Here is a 13318-nt window from a genome sequence, read left to right as displayed (position 1 = left end):
TGGTTTTAAACTGAAAGAGGGTAGATTTAGGCTAGATGTAAGGCAGAAATTTTTGACAATGAGGGCAGTGAAGCACTGGCCCAGGTTGCCCAGAGAGATGGTAGATGCCCCATCCCTGGAAACATCCCAGGTCAGGTTGGACGGGGCTCTGAGCAACCTGATACAGTCGAAGATGTCCCTGCCCAATGCGCCAGTCTATCTGGATTCCTCTGCAAGGCATCTTGTCCCTCAAGAGAGTCAACAGCACATCCCAGTTTCGTATCCTCAGCAAACTCGCTAATGGTGCATTCCACTCCTCCATCCAGATCATTGATAGAAATATTGAACAGAACTGGCCGCAGGATTGAGCCCTGAAGGACACAGCTGGTGACCGGCCGCCAGCCAGATGTAGCCCCATTCACCTCAACACTTCAGGCCCTGCCCTTCAGCCGGTTCTTCACCCACCGCACCATAAACCTGCTCATCCCACAGATGGACAGCTTGTCCAGAAGGTTGCTGTGAGGGACAGTGTCAGAAGCCTTACTAAAATCCAGAAAAACATCCCCCCCCATCCTCAGGGATGTTAATTCAAAGCTTTTGGGGAATGATAGCATCTAATTGCATATTATTCGACTCAGCCAGTCCCCGTAGCTCAAGGATCCGTTGCCTGCGTCTGTGCAATCGCTGCTGCAGCACTCCTAGTTGAACAGAGTGGAAACGTGCTTGGACATCCTCCAATGGTATAAGCAGGCAATGTCACCACAGCAAATACACCACTATGAGCTGATTCTAACAATGAAAAACATAGAACTTAAGCAGTGTAATACACTGGACCCTGCTATTCTGCTCCCTTTACCTGGGGAAGGAACTCCTATCAGGACTGTATAGTAACAAGCTGTGAAGCTGAAAAGGCTCGAGGACATTGAACAGATGTGCCATTTCTAGATCCCAGTCTGGAACTATTTGTAAGTGGGTCTTCATATTATCTGAATGGCAAGTGTGTTATGGGTTATTCAATAACTACGGAGAATGGAGTAGTGGAGACTTCACCACTCAGTCTGAAGCTGAGTGCACAAGCAGCAGAATTAATGGCATTAACAGAGGTCTATCAGCTGGCCAAAGAAAAGACTGTGAATATTTGTACTGATTCTCAGCATGCATTTGGAGTATGCCATGCTACTAGGCAGTTATGGAGGCTGTGTGGGTTTATACTAGTGGAAGTGAAACATCCAATGCTCTTCACATTACTGAACTGTTAAAAGCTGTACAATTCCAGAGAAACTTGCTGTCATTCATCAGCCAGCCCACACCCACAGAAGGACAAAAGAAGAGTTAAGAAATGGTCTAACAGATATTGCCGTTAAAGCCGCAGCACGACAGCCGTACCAACCACCGGGCTTGCAAACAGTCCCAACAGTCCAACCTGGTGTTGCCCACTCCTGCAAGGATGTGTTTGACTGTTCCTGGTGAAGAAATGGCCTCTAGGAAGAGGTATGAAGTTGGTGTACAGCAGAAAATTAGACTTTTCACTAAGTATCCTGTGAAACAGGAGGCCGGGTTACTTCTGGCGTGCCTTACTAACCACCAGCCTCTGGAGGAGGAACTGGAAAGAGGGACTTCAGGGATTGATGAAGGAAACATCTTGCCACAAGGAAGCGCTGGTATGAAATCATCAGAATCCACCATAAGTGGGGGAAAGGTAAAGGCGGCAGGCGGAGATCGCAGCCACTGACTCAACTGAGGGACTGTGCAAATTGCCCCCCCACCTGCCAAGAGCACGCGTGCTGATTGACATAGCAAGCGAGGCTAATTGAAAGATAACTGACCAGTAGCAAGTGTTACGGTAATCACTAGCCAGTGAGCATAGGTTTAGGTGGGTTTTTACTAATCAAGTAACAAGATAAATACGTAGTAGTTCCTTTGTGTGGGCTGCTAGCTTTGTGGAATACCGCCAGCACCCATATCTGCACAAAGACGCAATAACAGAACACCTCTGCGCTGTGTGTATATTGGCGCGTTGCACACCGGTTCTTAAGGAAGAAGTTGAAGTTGTTATTTGTATAAGCTCTGCATAAGACGCTTCGGAGAAGATACGCAGCAGTAGCATAGTTTTGTTTCCACACATTGTAACATAGGGAAGAGATCCCTCGTTTTGTATTTGGAGTTTTTGCGTATGAAACGTTGGCTTAGGAAATTTTTCTCAGTACCGAAATGGGTAAGTACTATCTTTCTAAAAAGCTCCTCTTTTTTCTCTCTTAGGATGCATCCTAAAGAATTGGAATAAATTTGGAGGGGACCAATGACTAAAGATAAATTAAAATGGTATTGTAACCAATGGTGGCCACAATATCAATTGGAAGATGGTGAAAGATGGCCTGAAAATGGGCTTTTGAAGTATAACACTATATTGCAGTTAATGTTGTTTTGTCATCAACTTGGGAAAATGGGATGAAGTTTTGTATGTTGATGCTTTTATGATTCTGTGCAGAAATCCTGATATTCAGAAAAAATGTAAACTAACAACTGACCTAGTGATGTATACAGCTTCTGATTAGAAAAAAAAAAAAGAGCGGTTGTAGCCTAGGCTGTGATAATAAAAAATTGCAGATGAAAAAGAACAGAGGGATGTACAACTGTTAGTCCCAGCAGCCCCACCTGTATTGAAAAATAGCGTGGGACAATTGCCAATTGATTCTAATTCACAATCGGGTGATGAGAATGTCAGCCCCATTTCCAGTCAGACTAGAGGGCACACGCAGCCAGTTATTGAGGCTCCCTGGAGACAAGCAGTGGGACTGAGCGATTGCCAGTTTTTGTACATGTTCTGTTCGCTACCTCTGACCTGTTTAATTGGAAACTGTTGGTTTGTACAGAGAAAATCCTGAAGGAATGCACTGGCTTTTAGAGACTGACTTACAATCCTAGCCAGGGAGGTGTACAACCGCTTTCTTTACAGCAGAGGAAAAAAGAATGATAATAAAAGCCAGGGAAGAGGGTGGGAAAAGAAATCAACAGGAGGACCCTGGGGTTTATTTGCCTCCTAGAAAAGATCCAGAGTGGGATCTTAATAGAGGCGGGGAGAGCCCAGCTGAGGCAATACCAACAGTTAATATTATATGGGGTCCTGCATGGAGTACCAAAACTGAAAAATGTGCCTCCTCCCAGCTTCTTGTGCACGCCCCCTTCTCGCTGGCAGGCCGGCGTGGGAGGCTGGACAGTCCTTGACTGCTTGGCGCTGGCTGGGGACGTGAGTACTTTATCAACATTGGTTTTGTCCCAAATACAAACCACAGCACTATACCAACTACTAGGAAGAAAAGTAACTCTATCTCAGCCAAAACCAGGACAGAGGTGAGACAGGGCCCCAGTGAAAATCCATCGGCCTTTTACGAGAGATTAGGTGAAGTAGTTAGAAAATGGATGGGCTTGAATCTGGACAATGCGGTAAATCAGAGGATGTTCAATATGTTCAAAATGTTCATTGGGCAGTCGACTCAGGATACAAGGAGAAAGTTGCAGAAAGTTGAGGGGGCTGGGGGAATGTCGATTTTGCAAGTGATAGAAATGGCATATAAAGCGTATAACGATTGGGAGGAGGAAAAAAAAAAGGAAAAACAGCAGAATGAGGTTGCAAGTATCTTTGCTGGCAGCAGCAATAAATGGAAACGATGTCAGAGGAAGAGGCAGAGGAAGTGTATGGGGAGGGTTCAGAGGTAGAGGTAAGGGTTGTGGAGGTAGTAGCGGAGGCCACTGTGAAACCCCTCTAAAAACAAATCAATGTGCCCATTGTCAACAGGAGGGTCACTGGGAGAAAGAATGTCCACGTCTTTTGAATGGAGAAAAGAGGGAAACGGGGGAAGCTGTTGGGGTAATGACAGAGATTGCATTAGATTGAAGGGGACCAGAGGAATCTATTAAAGTTTCCCCAGCCGATCCTCTGGTTCTAGTTAAGCTGGGGAATGAAATAATAGATTTTCTGTTTGATCGTGGGGCCACCCATTCTGTAGTGACTAGTTGTAAGGGACCATTAAGCAAGACTAAGATAAGCCTTGTTGGTGTGACAGGGAAAAGAACTTCCAGACCATGTTTACAGCCTATGGAGCTCTCAGTTGGGGATGACACTTAAATTCCTCTATATGCCAGAATGTCCTTTACCATTACTCAGATGAGATTTACTTTGTAAGTTAAATGCACAATTAACCTTCTCTAAGGATTCTGTTCAGTTACGTATTCCTCCAGAGAATGCATGGAGGGCCCAGATGTGTTTGTTAACTGAGAATAATGATGTGGAAGAAGGAGGCATTCCAGATGAAGGAGGCATTCTGGATGCGGTGATACCTTTAGTATGGGCTTCGAGAACGCCAGGACAAGCAAAGAATGTGACTCCGGTCAAGATTGAGCTAAAACCAGGAGCCCAGACGGTAAGAAAGGAACAATATCCTATTAAATGGGAAGTTTGGAGGGGACTGGAGCCTATAAACAATTCCTTCTTAGAACATAGACAATTTGGGGAATGTCAGTCAATGTTTAACACCCCAATTCTGACTGTAAAGAAACCTCACTCTCATGAATATAGGTTGATACAGGATCTACGAGAGGTTAATGCAGGAGTTACAGACGTGCCCCTATGGTTCCAAATCCATATACCCTCCTCGCCTCAATCCTGATAGTGATACCTACTTTACCGTATCGGACTTGAAAGATGCTTTCTTTTGTATACCTGTGAACTAACAGAGCCAGACCATTTTTGCTTTTAAATGGGAAAACCTGACCACAGGACAGAAAATGCAACTCTGCTGGGCGGTCCTCCCTCAAGGGTTCAAAATTAGCCCCACACTGTTTGGTAATGCATTGGCAAAAGAACTAGAGCAATGGCACAGTTTAGCCAGCTACCGAGTGTCCAAGAAAAAAACCCCATCGGAAAAGAAAGAGTCCAGCATATGGGATTTGAGGTTACAAAAGAAAAAAGAGAATTAAGTACCAAAAGGAAGGCGGCTATTTGTAGGATTGCAGTACCTGCATCAAAGAAACAATGAAGGGGATTTTTAGGAATGGCCGGATGGGGTTGGCTACGGATTCCTAATTTCAGACTAATTGCCAAGCCGTTGTATGCTGCTATAAAAGGACTTGGAGGGATCTTAGAATGGACAGCAAAATGCCATGAAAGCTTTGATGAAATTAAGAGAAAACTGATGGAAGCCCCTGCCTTGGGACTACCGAATTTAAGAAAACCCTCTCAATTATATGTACATGAGAGACAACAGATAGCATTGGGAGCACTAACACAAAACCTGGGAGTCTGGAAGAGACCAGTGGGGTACTTTTCCAAACAAGTGGATGAGGTCAGGAAAGGTTGGCCTACCTGCTTGAGGGCAGTAGTAGCAACTGTAACCCGAATTGTAGAATCTTGAAAACTGACACTGGGGCAACCCATTACTGTGCTTGTGCTTCATGCTGTATGATCCCTCCTTGAAAATAAAGGACACCACTGGATTTCCCCAAATTGATTAGCTAAATATCAAGTTGTGTTATTAGAAGAAGGTGATGTCACACTTTCTTTGACTTCCACCTTGAATCCTGCCACCTTACTCCCAATCTCTGAGTCTGATGAACTGCAACATGATTGTCTAACCACTATTGAACAAGTGTATTCCAGCAGACCAGACCTACGGGATGAACCCCTGCCTGACGCGGAAGTGGAGCTCTTCACTGGTGGCAGCAGCTACACGAGGGAAGGAAAACGAAGAGCTGGATACACAGTGGTAACCAATACCCAGACATGAGAAACCAAAGCACTGCCTAGTCATACATCCGCTCAAAAGGCAGAATTAATAGCCTTGAGCTATTAATTTATTTCCTATTAATTTAGCTATTAATTATAAGTTCCTCGAGACTGGAACTAAGTTGCGGAAAGAACACGGATATATATATTGATTCCAAATACGCATTTGGAGTGGTACATGTACATGGGGCAATTTGGCTATTAAACTCACCGGGGACTCTCATAAAATATGGAATAGAAATTATGAGGCTATCACAAGCAGTCCTCCAACCAAAAGAGGTTGCAATAATGCATTGTAGAGCCCACCAAAAGGGAAATAATGAAATTATAAAAGGAAATAAGAAAGCAGATTGGCTAGCTAGAGAGCCAGCCCTAAAAGAGTCAAACCTAGAAGGAGCTTTAATTCAGGGTCTTGTTTAGAATTGCTGCCACCAAAATACATTGAGAAAGAAAACCAACTGGCATAACAATTAGACTGCACCAAAAATGATCAAGGATGGTAGGTAACACCACTAAAACAGTTCTTGGTCCCTGAGAAAATGGTGGAAAATCTGCTTAAAAGACTACACCAAGAAACACATACAGGAGCAGATGCGCTGATAATAACTGCTAAGAGAAATTTTTTTTGACTGAAAACGCAGATTGTAGCAGCCGTTGTAGTGAAGAAATGTACTATCTGCCGTACCAATAACCCAAAATTGGGGAAAAGATTATAGGAGGAAGTGTGAAACAAGGAATAACTCCTGGGTAATACTGGCAAACAGACTTTTCAGAATTACCTAGATGTAACCGATATAAGTATCTATTGGTATTAGTAGATACCTTCTCTGGTTGGCCAGAGGCTTTTCCTTGCTGTACCAACAAAGCTAGAGAACCGATTAGGATTTTGTTAAAAGAAATTATACCTAGATTTGGTATTCCAGAAGGTATCTCTTCTGAAATTGGGCTTTATTCTACTGCAGAAGTAGTGCAAGTTTTTACAAATTAAGTGGGAGTTGCACACCCCTTGGTGGCCAGAGTCTAGTGGGAAAGTAGAAAGAATGAATCAGACTTTCAAAAGACAAGTTGCAAAACTTTGTCAGGAAGCCCACCTTAAGCGGACAGAGGCCTTACCCTTAGCTCTGTTGCAAATTTGAATAAGCCCTAGGGTTAAGGAAAGAGTAAGTCCCTTTGAGATTGTATATGGGAAGGCGAATCTTCTGACCATCAGGGGAGACCAAATGCATATAAAAGGACAGACCAACGTTAAGAATATTTGATTTCTCTTTCACAGACTTTATCTTCACTGCACGGGTACCTAAATCAAAAGGTTTCTCTTCCATTGGATACACCAGTTCACCCATTCCAACCAGGAGACACCGTTTACCTACAGACCTGGAAAGATGAACCACTAAAGGAGAAGTGGAAAGGACCTTATACTGTACTATTAAAGACTTATACTGCAGTCAAAGTAGAGGGGATTGATTCCTGGATACACTACACACGAGTGAAAAGGGCACCAGAACCAGATCAAGAAACGTGAACCTCCACGCCATCTGGAGAACTCAAGCTTCGATTGACCAGGGACTTTTAAAATGCAATTTGCTTATGTAGATGTTGAATGTCTACAAGGCCAATTGTTTTAGTGTTGGGAAAGCAAAAGTCTTGGCAGTGGTTTCAATTTGTTTAATGCTCACTGTGTGTGAAGGCAATCTAGTTTTGCGACTCATCCAGTCATTTGGGAGAATCCATAATAGTAGTTACCTGAGGCAAATGGGAGGCTCTAGTGTGCAGGTGGGTAGGAGTTAACAATACCATAAAGGTTACAACATTAGAATGAAACCAGATCCTGGTGGTCAAGAAGACGAAGAAGTGTTTGTACTTAAGCAGTAAACCGTGAAGACTTAGCTGTTCCCGCACTCTTGAAAAACGTAACTGTCATGAGGTCAGCAGAATCCACAGTAATTGGGATAAAGGTAAAGGTGGCAGAGGGAGATCGTGACCACCGAGTCAAGTGAGGGACTCTGTGAATTACCCCCCTACTCTTTCTAGGACCATGCGCACCAATTTGAGTATGTGTAACCAGTAACGGGCAATGTGGTAATTACCAGCCAGTGAATTTAACCTTGGTGGGTTCTCTGTTGTTTTTGCTGATAACAGGATAATGTAACAGGATAAATATGTGGTAATTCCTCTGTGTGGGGTGCTAGCTTTGTAGAATACCACCTAGCACCCGTATCTGCGCAAATATGCTATAAATAAAATAACTCTGTGTGTATATTGGCGTGTTGCGCACCGGCTATATGACTCCATGTTTGGGACAACGCTATCACAAAGTGTGATGAGCAGGAAAGATTCAAAGGGGAATGCGGGAGGTAGTAACAATTCAAGGGTGGGTTTCACTGCAGAAATTTCTGGGGGCGTTGTTATGCGCTTGGAATTTTACACATCTCCATTCTCATCAGGTCTGCAGTTCACATGAGCGATATAGGTTTGCGCAGACATTGAATGTGTAATGCAGCACGTGCGTTTGGGACGTTCAGATCTTCCAGGAGAGAGTGTGTGTGATTGCCAGGGAGTGTCACAGAGGATTGGCACCTAACAGCCGTATCCCTTTCAAATTCCAGGATGAAGTTTTAACAACGTTTTTCTTTTTCTCTTTCTTTTGTCATGTTGTGTTGATTTACTGCTCGCTGAGCTCCTGAAATTCTCTGCTGTAAAATTCAGTGGATGTCTTTGCAGGGATGTCACCATGCTCACAGCATCACAGGCTATCCCAGCTGATGTGTAGCCATCAGATCCTTCCCCTGATCTTTACTGATACCTAACACACTACAATTATGAAATAGTCTTTATTTTAGGAATGATTGAACTGCAGAGGTCTGACAAACCTTTGAAGGGGTTCTTAGTGTAACTAGAACCTTCTCCTTTTCCGATACCCTGGCATCGAGTGCACAGGGAGTTCTGCTGTGCCATGCCTGGCCTCCCTCTGTCTTCTTTTCTCTAAAGACACAAATCAGGAAGTAGATGTTAACAGCAATGGGTCAAAAATCCCAATCAGCACAAGTCCCCGAGTTGAGCCGCTTGAAACATGGCACGTTGGAAGGCGAGAATGCTGGCGTTCGACATGCAGAGCCGGCTCTGCGCTTTTCTTTCCGCTTCACGGCTAAAGTGAACCCAGGGAACGAAGGGCAGGAGAGTGGGAGAGCGTTCCCGGGCTTCGGGTCGAAGTGAGCGCTCGCGGTCATGAGCTGAGGATGCCTCGCTGTGAGAGTGCAACAGTGGGAGACTGAGGAGAGCTGCTGCCGTTAGCTAGTAACGCCCCTCCCCTCCCTTCCTGTCCGTAGTCACGACACCGTTACGCCGGGAAGGAGCCCCGAGCTCCTGAGATGATAGCCAGCAAAGGGAGGGGAAAGCGATGGGTGCTGACGGGAGCGAAGGGAACAGGAGAATTTGACTAAACATGTCCTTTCTCCTTCAGGGCTCCCTTGCAGGCAGGTGGGAAGCCACCGAAGAGCACAGCCTGGAGAAAGCACTGCTTCAGTGGGAAGAGGAGCAGCAAAGGTACCAGGAAGGAGTGGTACTTGGTACCCTGGATGCTTGTGGAAGTGAGGGGAAACCCGTCAGTGCTACCTGGTCACCCCAGGGGAAGCGGCTGGGCAAGTGGCTTTGAAAGGAGAAAGGTCCACAGTCTGTTTTCCGTGGGGCAGTCCTAGGAGTGTGTGCCGAACAGCTCTGTTTTGGGTGGGGGGCTATTCCGGGCGACCTCCAAAGGACCCTTTCCAGCCTAAGCAAATGAGTTTGCCCTCACAGAGAGCTCTCAGTTAATGCTAGAAAGCACTTCTACTGCCTCTCGGTTTGACAACAAAGTCTGTGTGGAGGGAGCTGGGAAATGACGGGGATGCTGCTTGTGGATAGCAGTTGTTCAGAGGCCTCATTGCTGTTTCTCCCTTTCCAAGGTTTTCCTGGCCAAAGTGAACACTGTCCTGCGGGAGCACCTCGATAAAGCGAATGAGGTTAATTCAGCCCTCAGAGAAGATGTTGGAGAACTGACGGCGCATTGGATGAGGGCCCGGCAGGAGCTGGAATTGAGGGAGAGTGAATGGCGTGCTGAACGTGAGGTAAGGAGCGGCTACGGGAGCGTCACGGGCGATGCCAGGGTGGAATGCGAGTGCGTTTTATTTGTGGCCTAGAGGCCTTGCTGTGGGAAGGTTGTGGCTCTGTTGAGGCTGTGTTGGTGTTGACGAGCAGAAGCCAGGGGTGTGAGATGGAGGAGTGTCAGCAAATTGTGGTGATGGAAGATGTCCACCTGCTGTGAGCGTACTGCTCGGTCTTGGAGGCAAATGCTTGCTGTTGCTGGGCACTGCAGGGCAGTCACACAGGACCGCTCGTCTTTTTAATAGTCCTGAGGTGTCGGTCTAGAGCAGTGGAGACCAGAGAGGACTGTGTGCTTTGAGGTTCAGAGGAGCCAGCAGAAGAACAAGGCAGGCCTCCCTTACCTCCCGTAACAGCCTGTTGGCAGGAAATCTGACGCGGGTCTCGGAGGGGCTTGTTTTTGTCTTCCTCCACCACGACCGCTGGACACCTCGGCAAGGCGAGAGGACGAATCGTGATCAGTTTGCTTTGCTGCCGTCCACTCCTGCAGGAGGAGCGTGGACGTTCCCTTCTTGGCAGTCAGGTGGCAGGTCTGCTGAGGATGCTTCTGTGGTGGCTCCTGAGCCCTTGATGCCCCTGTTGCAGTGGTTGCTAAAGGAGACCTGGGGATGGTGGCTGTAGTCTCTCCTGTGTAGAGAGACTTGTGCAGTGGCAGCGAAGGCTGACTTGGCATTTCTTTTTGTCTTTGCACGTTCAGCTTTATGACAGCTACTTAAGGGGTGAAAATGACCGTCTCCTCGGCCTGTGGCGCCAGGCGGTAACCTTCCGCCGTCATTTCCTGGCAGCGAAGACTGCCACTGACCGGTGAGTAGAAGCTAAGGCTAAAACTCTTGCAGAAGAGCTGTAGCTTCCCTTCACACCTGCTTTTGGAGCCGCGATGTTAACGTTAGTTGCGGCTACAGCTCGGATTTCTCCTAAAGCATTAAGCGTGCTTTAGGCTATTTTCAGAACCGTTTTTGTTCGATGCTGGTTTTCAGCTAAAGCTGAGGGACTCGGGCTAGAAGCAATGCAGGGGCCCTAAACAGGTGACTTGACTATGGTGATGTTTGGTGATTCACAGAGACACGGGCGAGTGTGGACACATTGGAAGTGACTCATCAGCGCTATGCATGCCGCAGGTAGAGCAGTCCCTTTTACAGAATGATGAAAATCTGCCTTAAATCTCACTGAGTTGCTTTTCCCGCTGCTCCCGTTGGAGAGGTCGTTCATGGATGTATTTTTTTTCCTTCTCATTCCCAGCTTACATTTATTCTGGTCAGTTTGCATCCGCTTCTTCAGTGCAAGTCCCCGACTTGAGGCTGCTTTGCCCGTGACAGGGAAGAGGTCGGAAAAGGAAAAGGGGGTAAACCCGAGCCAAGCCCGAGCACCTTTGGTGCGGCAGTCCCTTGCGTCTCCTGCCGGTGGGCGAGGATGCCGGCTTGGCTTCACCGAAGCACGGAACAGTCGAGGTGGGAAGGGGCCTGTGGAGATGGCCTCTCAAAGCCCGGTCAGCAAGAGCGGGTGGCCCTCGGGCCTGTCCAAACAGGCCTCCAGGCGGGCCCGCCCCACCGCCCGGTGGACAGCAGCCGGGCGGCGTCTCGGCAACCCAGTGAGGTGACAATGTGGCGACGTGGCAACGCGATGATGGAACGATGCGCGATTGCGCTCTATAGCCGCTGGCTGGGGGACCGGCTGGGGCGGCCGCAGCTGGGTGCCTCTGGAGCGAGAGGTGCCAGCGCAGGGTCGCAGCTCCAGGAGAGCTCTTGGAAGAGGCCATGGAGCGCCGTGTCGCTGCTGGCGTCCGAAAGGCAGACGCAATGCCGAGCGCACCAGGGAAGGGGAGAGAGGTGAGCAGCGGGCCGCTGGAGGGGGCTGGGCCGGGGAGCCTGCGCCATGGGGGGGCTGCTCCGGGCCCTGGGGACGTGCCCTGTCTTGCAAGGGCCGTGCAGGAGGCCTGTTGAGCTAGCGCCTGATTGTCTCTGTCTTCCTAGTGCGGGCACAGAAGACGGGACCCGGGAGAAGGAGCTGCTGGGCTGATGGACCCTAGGCTGCTGGACCTCCCCCTCGGGTTCAAGGTCCCGATGCCGCCCGGCTGCAAGCCTGTCTTCTGCAGGGCAAAGCTGGGGGAAAAGGTAAAGGCAGTAGAAAGGGGTAGAAAAGCTCTGCTCTTTGGCGGGGTCCCCGTCACGCAGAGAAGCCCTCGTGGCCACCTGCCGTACAGCGGCAGCTGCAGCCCTTGCGTCGGACAGGGCTGGGGAGCCGAGGGAAGCGCCTGGCTCCGTGGTGCCGAGAGGAAGGAGGACTTGCCCGTAGTTCCAGGCTGGCCAGAGGTGGATGGAGAAGAGTGTTGGAGTCAGCTCTTCCCACTACCTTTCCCTTTCCACAAGGGCGGCTTGTGGCACCTCCCATTTTGCAATCGGACTGAATTGCCCGAGGAAAAGACCCGGCTGTAGGCACTGCTTCAGCTTAGCTCCTTCCAGCTGCAGCGCCGGGCACAGCCCTCTCACGCCCGCAGTACGCAGCTCCTTGTATTGCTACAGCAACAGTAGACAGCCCCCAGACGGAGGATGGGGGCACAGGGCCGCTTCTCCGTTGGAGAGTCTCGGAAGTAGATAGACCTTTCCTCTGGGTGGGAAGTAAGCCCGGGATTAGCCTGTACCTCGGAGGTTTGGAAATGCCGCCCTGCGCGAGGGAGGAGCTCGGGGGTGCGTTCGTCTCTGCTGCGCTCTGCTGCCCCGTTCCTAGTCCGGAACATCCCTCTTACAGCTTCACCGGCCCTCGTGCTACTTTGACCTGGGAGATCCCTACTGTCGCCTAACGCGCACAGAGTACAACAGCCTGCATGACCCGCACCTGCGGGTGTACCACAAGCGCAAAGTCAACATCCGGAGGCTGAAGAGAGGGGGTTACGTCACCGCCGACGGCAAAGTAGGTTTGGACGTCGTCGGACTGGTAAAAAGGCTTCCCTCCGAGCGGGGTTCCCCGAGCGCAGAGGGCGGGTGTGCAGGGGAGCAGCTGCCCTCCGAACCGCTGGGTTCGGGCCGTTTCGGGGAAGGCAGTCTGCGTAGCTGGCTTGACAGCACTCGGGGCATTTCTGCCCTCGTCTCTCCGCAGGTGGTTTGCACTCTGAAGGAGTTCAATGAGTACAGGGAGTACCTGGCCAGGCTCAAGCTGGAGGCAGAGAGAAGGTCGAGGCGAGAAGAGGTAGGCAAAGCTCAGTGTTGGCGGGCAGCGGCCGGCGGCGCGCTGCCGAGGGCTGGGGCTTTACTTGCCGCATCTCGGGGAGGCGGTCGGCGCAGAAGAGGCGAGGGCTGTGCTGCTGGGCCGGGCGTTGTGGCGGGGCCAGGACCAGCCGGCTCGGAGCCGAGCTAGCGCAGGGTGCTGGGGCGGGCACGGGCAGGACGGTCACGTGAAGCACGGGGAGGCCGGAGGGAAGCCCTTCTC

At 49.2% G+C, this 13318-nt stretch overlaps 1 protein-coding gene across 1 annotated transcript in view; it reads left to right on the top strand.

The window, feature by feature from the left end:
- Nucleotides 1-3647: 3647 nt before the first annotated feature.
- The window catches only part of LOC309410741 (uncharacterized protein), a gene marked incomplete at its 5' end in the record, with an annotated part of 42805 nt that continues 33134 nt past the window's right edge, over nt 3648-13318 (top strand). The window contains 8 exon segments of the mRNA XM_082007187.1: nt 3648-3698; nt 4203-4400; nt 9700-9861; nt 10593-10699; nt 11277-11343; nt 11866-12006; nt 12641-12826; nt 12989-13078. Coding sequence (XP_081863313.1) covers nt 3648-3698; nt 4203-4400; nt 9700-9861; nt 10593-10699; nt 11277-11343; nt 11866-12006; nt 12641-12826; nt 12989-13078 — 1002 coding nt within the window.

The sequence above is a fragment of the Phaethon aethereus genome, assembly GCF_964289735.1.
Source record: "Phaethon aethereus genome assembly, chromosome: 16".
Lineage (NCBI taxonomy): Eukaryota > Metazoa > Chordata > Aves > Phaethontiformes > Phaethontidae > Phaethon > Phaethon aethereus.
The sequence above is the reverse complement of the archived record's forward strand: the minus strand, read 5'-3'. Positions and strand labels throughout refer to the sequence as shown.